This window comes from Hippopotamus amphibius, chromosome 1 (genome assembly GCF_030028045.1).
Source record: "Hippopotamus amphibius kiboko isolate mHipAmp2 chromosome 1, mHipAmp2.hap2, whole genome shotgun sequence".
Classification (NCBI taxonomy): Eukaryota; Metazoa; Chordata; class Mammalia; order Artiodactyla; family Hippopotamidae; genus Hippopotamus; species Hippopotamus amphibius.
The window spans coordinates 54,649,682-54,658,953 of record NC_080186.1 but is presented as its reverse complement, the minus strand read 5'-3'; the positions used below and the strand labels follow the sequence as shown (position 1 = coordinate 54,658,953).

General features: G+C 43.0%; 1 protein-coding gene across 1 annotated transcript; it reads right to left on the bottom strand.

Moving 5' to 3' along the window:
* Positions 1–2,287: 2,287 nt before the first annotated feature.
* On the bottom strand, positions 2,288–3,266 carry LOC130838663 (transcription initiation factor IIB-like). The gene has a single exon (XM_057712094.1). The coding sequence runs from the start codon at positions 3,242–3,244 to the stop codon at positions 2,288–2,290; it is 957 nt and encodes a 318-aa protein (XP_057568077.1). The 5' UTR covers positions 3,245–3,266.
* Positions 3,267–9,272: the final 6,006 nt, after the last annotated feature.

Genomic DNA, 9,272 nt, shown 5'->3' with positions numbered 1-9,272 from the left:
TAAACAACACGAATTTGAACTGTGAGCGAGAGTCCACTTATACACTGATGTACTTACTACATAATCCCTGGTTGGTTGAATATGCTTATGAGGAACAAGGACTCTGAGGGCCAACTGCAAAGTTATAAGCAGATTTTCCACTGTGTAGACGGTGGGCACCACTTACCCCTTGCTGTTCAACGGTCAACTGTATGTCTAAGAAAAGGAAATATGTATCTATCTGAGTGTGTGTGTATATGCAACATTTTTAAAACAAACGATAGAAGAATAAAACATAAAATTTAAAAACAAATGATTACCTGTAAGATGTAGGAAGAAATAGGGTTGAAGCAGATATGAAGTAGAAACCAAACTACTTTAAATATACTTGGTTCTGTAGACTTGGCTTTCAAACCATGTAAATGTTTTATAAAATTACGTGTTAAAAAAGTAATCCTGGAAAATAAAATGAAACAAATGATCCTAAATGTCAATACAGTTTAACTACAGGGCGAGAAACTGTTCCATGGGACTTGAAAACTTCAGCTTGACTTCAGGTCCCTAGGCAGACGTATCCTAGGGACAAATAGAACTACAAGGACAAAAACAAAACCCACTTAAACTCTTTTCAGGAGTCATATTGTTGGTGGAAATGGTGGTGGTTTTTCTGAGATGTGTGTGTGTTGTATGATAGAACAAATGCATAATTATGTGATAATTCCCAGTGTCTTTGAAAACTAGGATTCTCAACTTTGGGAGAGAGGAAATACAGGATTAAAGATATTAAGCAAAATGTCTGTAATCCTAAACTTGAAAGTGATATGAACTCATAAAACTTGTGACTTTAAGAAATGAATCTATTTTCTAGCTCCATCTGCTAAAAAGGCCTAGAAATGAGTAACCAGCTATCACAGAGCACCCCTGTGCCCCAAGTGAGCTCCAGAAACACCATTTCCCACTAAAAGGAACAAGGTTCCTTGGAGAAAAAGCTGATTTCAGAATTAGAGCAAGAAATGCACAAGATGTGGCTGGAGCCTCTTGTCATACCAGATAGAAAGTTATCAAAGATTACTAGGATCGCATCAAAGGACTGAAGAATCAACCTTAAGAGGCTCTCACCAGATAGCGATGGGACAGTTTGAAAAGCAATAATGATAGTAACTGCAATAGATTGGAATCCATCAAATGTTTAAATTCATGAATTCATGTTGATTCTAATAGATAACAATTGGTCACAGTTGAAGAAGGCTGGTGAATCAATTCTTTTCTTTTTTACCACTGGTAAACAAGGGGGGAAAAATCAAGCATTTATTTTACCTTTCCTACATGGACAATTGCGCTGGTTAACCAAGTAGGAGAAAAGTTTCTCTTCTCTTTATAAAAGTAGTACGGCTAAGAAATGAAGAAGTAATAGTAGAGTACCGTCATCACCATTTTGGAACTTCTAATGAATTAATGGATCTAAGAATTGATTGTCAATAGTTGCTAGTATCACAAAAAGAGAGAAACCAGATCTTATCATTTCCTGATGGAAGAATACAGCATCTATAAAGCAGTCCTACCAAAAAAAAAAATCAGACCTGAAGCTGATCAAGCCCAAGATCCAACTACCAATTGAAAGGAAAACCAGAAAGCAAAGAAACATGTACAATGATACCACTTGGATGAAGTCAGAAAACTCTAGACTGGAGAAACTCTACATAGTTAACAACCTAGTTTCTTTAAGGGAAGAGACAGAGACAGAGGGAGGGAGAGAATTAGAGGGGGCAGGGGAAGTATAGATGAAGAGAAACATGATGAGACACAGCAACCAGTCACAACGTGTAGACCTTATTTGGGTTCTGAATCAAATCAGAAAACTTTCAAAATAAATTATGACATTTTGGAGATAATTTAAAATTTGAACACTGGCTAGATATTTGATGATAATAAGAACTTATCACTATTCTTTAAACGTGATAATGGTATTGTAGCTATGTTTGTTGTTGTTTTTATTTTTTTTAATTTTTTAATTTTTTTTTTAGTTTTGAAAAATGTTTTATTCAAGAATTACATAATTTCATATATCTTTCAAAATACAGTTTCCTAGATTGCTACAAAAGAAAGCAAATTCAATAAGAAATTTAAATCGTTAAATATGTTTCACTAGTATATACATACAGAATGCCAAGCAATTAATATTTAGCCCTGGGATGCATACCATGTCTTTTGTTTTTCCTTATTAAAGGCTCAATCCAGCACTTTGTATAGGCTATGCACAACAGGCAAAGTTCAGTGTTCATAAGAATTTGACATTAGCTGCCTCAGTTTATAGCTGTGGTAGTTTGTCCACAGGGGTGTCAAATATGAAGTCTGTAGGAAAAAGATGTGGGGCCCGAGGATAGATTAGTTTGTAGGACTGTCTGATTGTAACATCAGCAACACCAGCAATATCTCCAATTTCTTTTTGGGTCCTTTTGTCAGCTGATGCCTGCGAGGCCAGGTAAATGGTGGCTGCTGCAACAGATACGGGGTTCCTTCGAGGAACCAAGTCCAACTGCACAGCTTTATGGGCTGTATGTGTAGCTGCCATCTGTACTTGTTTAGGAAGACAAAGGTTGGAACAAAACCTGGACATGAAGTCCCCAGTTGTAATCAAATCCACACTAGTTTCTAAAGCTTTCAAAATAAGTTTAAAACATCGGCCAATTTCTTTCTTAGAAATTCGTGATACGGCACATATTTCTTTAAATGTCCTAGGAACTCCTTCCTGTATGCAAGCAATATAGAGACAAGCAGAAGCTGTGGCATCATTAGCTCTTCCCTTCAGGCTCTTCTGTTCATACACTTGTTTGAATAGATTATTTGTTCGATCAACTGTATTTCGAGGGAGGTTGATTCTGCCTGCCATGGTAGTGATTTCTTTGAATGCATTCATCATTGCCCGATCAGAACTACTCATGGTTCTCCTATTCTGGTACTTAGAATTACCAAATTCATCAAAACTTGCAGCTCCTGTACCCTTGCCAATCATAGTAGACAAATCTCCATCACTCAGAAGAGGATTCTGAGAATCTCCAACTCGAGATGGATCTTTTGTTGCTTTATCATTGCTGAAAATTCTCCACTCAGATCCTACATCAATAACCCGGTCACCTACAAGCAGACCACATTCAGGACAGATCATATCACCAGCTCTGTAGTCTTCCACTAAGATAGCATCTGGATGGTTTGGACACGTGACTCTTGGAAGAGCATCCAAGCGGCTGGTAGACGCCATCTTCATGGCCACTGCGGTTCCAGCTACAGGCGACAACACACCCACCGCAAACAGAAAGAGATTGTCTTGTTGTTGTTTTTAAGCATCCTTCTCTTTTAGAGATTCATACAGAACTTTTTATGGAAGAAATTCTATGAATCTGGAATTTGCTTCAAAGTAATGCAGATGGGGTGGAGGAAGTGAGTGGGGTGTATATAACACGATACATGAGTACATAGATGTTGAAACTGAGTGATAGGTACCTTTTTAGATGCCTGACATCCTCTAGTATATTCTGTCTGTGTACATGCTTGGAATTTTCTATACTAAAAAGTTAGAAAATAACACTTATATACACAAGGGACTAGGCTGGCATTAACACACCTAAGTCATGAATTGGCATCACAGAAAAACACAGAACTTTTCCTTCATGACTTGCACATGTGGGGAGGGAGAAGAATTTGGTGGCAACACCCTTAACTCTCCCCTTACTTGATGAGATGAATATGCAGTTTCCTTTGCCAAACTGGAAATTGAGAGCAGAATGCAACCCTGTCTAAACTGCTCCTCTGAGGAGCTTGTTGAAGGCCGGAACCATTACTCAGGGTCCAGCTGCACTGCATTCTCATCCACCCAGAAACACATGCAGATATGTGCGAGGTCAAAATAGGCCCACATGTGGGTTTTAACAAAGAACAACCAGACAAAAGCCCCACAGACGCGTCTGACCTCTCCCTTGGCCTCCGGGCCTTCCATGGAAATGTGAACTTTCCTTTGACACTCAGATGACACCCTTTCAACGTTAACAACAGTCCTATAGAGAGTGGGCAGTGCCCTTTGGCTGCATTGGGGCAGGGGGCCCAATGCTCTAAATTGCTGGCATTCACACCACAATCTCCCCTTATTTCTGGGCCCCACCCTATTTGGAGTTTAGCCCCCTGATCATTGAGGATAAGAACATAAATTCAGCTGGACATTCCCCTGTCCCAAGTGGTGACCTTTATTGTACATGCCTGGGATGTTTTCCCAAGGCATCAGAAAATGGCTTCATCAGAGAGAGACGCGCTATCATGGAAATGCCTGGCAGGGGACCACACCTGCGCACAGGTCTCCTTGGGCTTGTACTTGCCTTGCATTTAGCTTGCAGTGAGGGGACACTCCTGTCGGGATCCATGTGACTGACCCACTCAAGCACTTACTGAGCCTCTGAGCATCAGAAACTCTGCAAGATGTAAGGAAAACAAGATAGTCTTTGCCCTTCAGTTTAGGTCAAGGTACAATCAGACCATGACCGAGAAGTTCAGAGGAGGGAGAGACAATTTCCAGCTGCAGTGGTGAAGCTGCAGGAGGTGAAGTGTGAAGCAGACCTTAAAAGATAATAAAATTTCCAGTTTCAATAGTCAAGAGACTTGGGGGTGGCATTCAAGGAGAACAGAAGATTCCAGGTGGAGGAAATGTCTTGAACAAAGTCATGCATGTAGGATATTATAAAATCTTCTGCGACTTTAATGAATAAAACCATGGTGGAAAGGGACCTCCGTAAGTGCAAGGAGGGCTGACCAACTTCAGGAAATATTGTGGCCTATTTTATTTCCTTGTGGTTATTCACTGGTCTTTCAGAATGCTGGTTATCTTCTTTGCAAAGAAAGAGGAAAAGCACAGGGGTCAAAGTAGTTGACTATTGCTTGATAATACGTGCAACAGATTAACCAATCCTGAAAGTAGAATTTGAGAGTTAGGTCATAGTGATGTAGGGTGGCCGGGCTTATCCGTACCAAGGAGGCTATCTGCTAACCTCTTGAATCCAGCTTTTGCAATCTCATGTCAGATCAAATATCTCACCAACTTCTTGGTAAGCAATGGAAGATCCACATGCTTTGGTTTTTATGAACCTTGGCATTATGAACATTTGGGCTGGATAATTCTTTTTTGTAGGGGCCTGTCCTGTGCATTGCAGAATGTTTAGCAACATCCCAGGCTTCTATCAACCAGATGCCAGTAGCACTTGCCCCCCAAGTTGTGACAACTAAAATTGTCTCCAAACATTCCCAGTGTTCCATGGCGGGGCGGGCAAAATTACCCCAGGCTGCGAACCGCTGCATCATATGAAGAAACCAAAATGATATTAAAAGCTTACATTTATTGGGTGTTGGGACTTTCCTGGCGGTCCAGTGGTTAAGACTCCGCACTTCCAATGCATGGGGCACAGGTTCAATCCCTGGTCAGGGAACTAAGATGCCGCGCAGAGCAGCAAACAAGACAAAACAAAACAAAAATAAGCACACGTGCTGAGAACATTTACTGGGTATTTATTACATGCTAGGCTATTAAGTGTTTTCATACATTAACTCACTTAGTCCTCACTCCTCACAATACCTTGATGAAGTATAGGTACAATTATTATTCACATTTGACAGATAAAGAAATTGGGAGTCAGCAGTGTTTATCAACTCACCTAAACTCACACTCCTCACAAGTAGCAGATTCGGGATGTGACCTAAGCACTTCAACCTGGCACCCACCCTCTTAGCCACCAAGTTATATCCTAGAGTCCCCAAGCCTCTCTCACCTGGCTGGGTACACCAAATAGTATGGGCGCCACTAATAGAGGAGCCCCTGCCAGCAGTCCCAATTTAATTTCTGGGAATCAGACTCAGCAGAGCCCCAGGATGGTGCACACATTGCCCAAGAGAAGCTCTGGGAGCCCTCCTCCCTGCCACTCCCTGAGGACCAGGGGGCTTGCCTGTGTCCCACACTGAGAACATCCTTTCTGGAAGAGCTGCTACCCCTGTTAATGCCCCATGATCACAACCCTTTGCTTACTTTGACATCTTCTTAATGGAGAACTAGTCTCCCTTTGGCTTCAACATGGAGGTACCATGAATTGCTCAAATTTATTGCCTCTTTGAACCTCAATTTCCTCATCTATATAACAGTATGTATATATTACAGTTACATACCATGCAGAATTATCATACAGATTAGAAATAATATAAAGTTCTTGGTACACAATCAGTGCTTTTTAGTGCTATTATTCTTATTCTCAGTCACTAATCGCCTCACAGGGACTGGTTTGCTGGGTTACTCTCAGTCAGCTGAGAGTAAATGGACTGCAGAGATGAACGTTATGACGGCAGGTGAGGCTGGGAAAGGCGCAGAGCACAAGTGCCAGGGGGCAGTCTGGATGGAAGGGTGGCGAGTATCAAAACTTTAGAGGTACTAGAAGGATGCCTGGAAGTTTCCTGCTTCTACGTTTCTGAAGACCCAGTACCATGGTTGTAGTGTATGTACCAACTGCTGGAGAAACACTTTAAGGTGAGATAGCGCTTTTAGTGCCCCTCAGGTCTTATTGTGCATATTCCACTGACATGTTCTCATCCTGGAACCCTGCTCCTGTGTGCTCAGCATCCATAAACTCACAGGAAAATGATGCTCAGCTATCTGAGAGACCCAACCATTTCCTATTTCAATCCTAGTTCATTAGCTTGGTTCCCAGTGCATGAACTTCAGCGGCTTGGTGTTCATTCGGTTATAAGCTAAGACCAATCCAATAATGCCTCTGAGTTGAACTTCCCATTGCTTTATGCCAATTTCTGAAATACTGATTCACTTATTTCCTACCAGTCCATATCCATCAGAAACATAGATGATATAACTCATTCCTGGGTATTTCCTTTTTGAAGCCTACAGGAACTATTGTGAACAGTTGTTGAAATCATACAAAAAGCAATGTGTACCACTTAGTGGGCACTTTAGACGTAGATTTGAATTCTTATATTGCCCTTGTAAGGTTTTTGTTTGGTTTTGTTTTTTTATAAATTAATTAATTAATTTATTTTATTGGCTGCATTGGGTCTTCGTTGCTGCACACGGGCTTTCTCTAGTTGATGCGAGCAGGGGCTACCCTTCATTGTGCTGTGTGGGCTCCTCGTTGTAGTGGCTTCTCTTGTTGCGGGACACAGGCTCTAGGCACGTGGGCTTCAATAGTTGCGGCTCATGGGCTCTAGAGCACAAGTTCAATAGTTGCGGCGCATGGGCTTAGTTGCTCTGCGGCTTGTGGAATCTTCCCAGAGCAGGGCTCGAACCCGTGTCCCCTGCATTGGCAGGTGGATTCTTAACAACTGCGCCACCTAGGAAGTCCTCTTGTAATGTTTTTATCCTCATTATGCATCTGAGAAAGGAACAGGAGCTCAGAGAGGTTAAATGACCTACCAGAGGTCTCCCACCTAGTAAGGTCTAAGCCAGAATTCAAGGCTAAGACTATCTTCTTTTTGATGATTCTAAGCTACCTCCCTCTCCTATACACTCCTTTGACATGTGTGTATTAGGTTGGGGTGGGGATGAGGGTCCCCTGGGCCCTGAACAGCTGGCAGAATCCTCTTCTAGTTTACATACTGCTCATGGAGCCTGTCGATGATTGAATTAATGATGGACTGATTTGCAAAGAAGGAGTAGGATATGGGAGTAGACCGCTCAGAAAGGAGAGTCACAGGAAAGAAGGAAGGAAGAAAGGCAAGAAGAGAAGGAGGCAGAGAGGAAGGTAAAGAGGGAAGTAAGGGAGGAGGAGAGGAAGGAAGAATGCTGCTTCCTCCTGCTATGGTAAGAGTGACGCAGAGGGATATTTCCAGATGGCTTGTCAGTGAGGGGGGTGGAGCCCATAACAGCTGGTCAGGCTCCTCTCTGGGGCTCACAAAGCATGTGCCTTCTGAGGAGGGGTGCTGACAGCACCATTTTCACCTCAGAGGGAGGGATATTTCCTGCTCACGTGGAAGGGCACGTGTGCGGGGTATTTGACAAGGCATGCATTACAGACTCAATGAAGAAGCTGCGTGCCCCACAAGAAGAGTCACTGCAAAGGGCTGTGGAGAAAATGAGACCAAGATGTTGTCTCAGACACTCCCAAGAGGCTGCCAGGGACGTCCCTGAGTTCCCAGGTCTGAGCCGCCCTCTGTGTACCCAGAGCTCTGCCTTAGAAAGCAGAGTTTTACAACTGGCGCATTTCTGTAAACACGTAGATTTAATTCCAATTTTACAGCTCAGCTACTCCCTGTAACACGCAGTCCATAAAGCATTTACAATGTTGTGCGAAATCTATTACCATTTACATTCCCTGCCCTCCATGCAGGTACGATGGATCTAGGAACTTGGCCAGAGTCCCGGGGAAACAGCCAGGATTCAATAGAAACCACAAAAACTACAGCGATATAAGGAGAACCCTGCATGGGACGTGCAAAGAACAGGAAACCCCTAAACACACGTCCCCTAAATGAAGATGATCTGGGTCACGTGGGGGCAAGATCAAGGAGACAGGAAACTTGGGGGCCTCCTTTAGGTGACCAGATCAATGTTCAGCCTTACCTCACAGCCTTGTTTTTCCAACACTCCATCAAAAACCACTTCCATTTGGTACTCAGCAATGGATGTAAATGTCCACGGCCTCATGTCATCCAAATCTCATCAGCAGTAACCCGTATCCTGGGACCGTTCTCCCAACACCACCCTCGGGCAGTACCCTGGGTACTGTGGACATGGAGACTGTGCCCAACTTGGTTTCACAGCTTAGCAGCCGCACCCCCACCCCTCAGGGCAGGCTGCCCCCAGGGAGCCTGGGGATGGCAAAATCCTTTGTCCCTGGAGGGAGCTCACTCCTCCCAGGAGTAGGCTCAGGTTTGGTGAAGCCTCAAGCACCGATAATTTCTGGCCCTTTAAAACAAATGCCACGTTACAAACACAAAATCAGGTACAGGGCCTCGGGGAGGGTCTGTTCAAGAAAAAGTCCCTCAAGCTTAAACCCACTCCTCACTGTGCTCTGACCACATGAGAAGGTCTCTGGTGGCTCCTGTCGGGTGGTAGGAAGCTAGGCTTGACCTAACTTCCCTGGCACACAGAGATGCCCAATTGTTGAGTTTCAAGCTCAGGGTGGAAATTAGAAAGCTCAGAGTAAGAAATAGAAACTGGGCAAGGCTGTGGACTATTAATAGATTAAAGCACTGGGTTAATCAATTCCAAAGTAATCATAAAAGAATTTTAGAAATGTATTATGCAGAGTATTTAT

Coding starts and splice junctions, on each gene's coding strand:
- LOC130838663 (XM_057712094.1), bottom strand. CDS start 3,244: ATGAAGATGGCGTCTACCAGCCGCTTGGATGCTCTTCCAAGAGTCACG.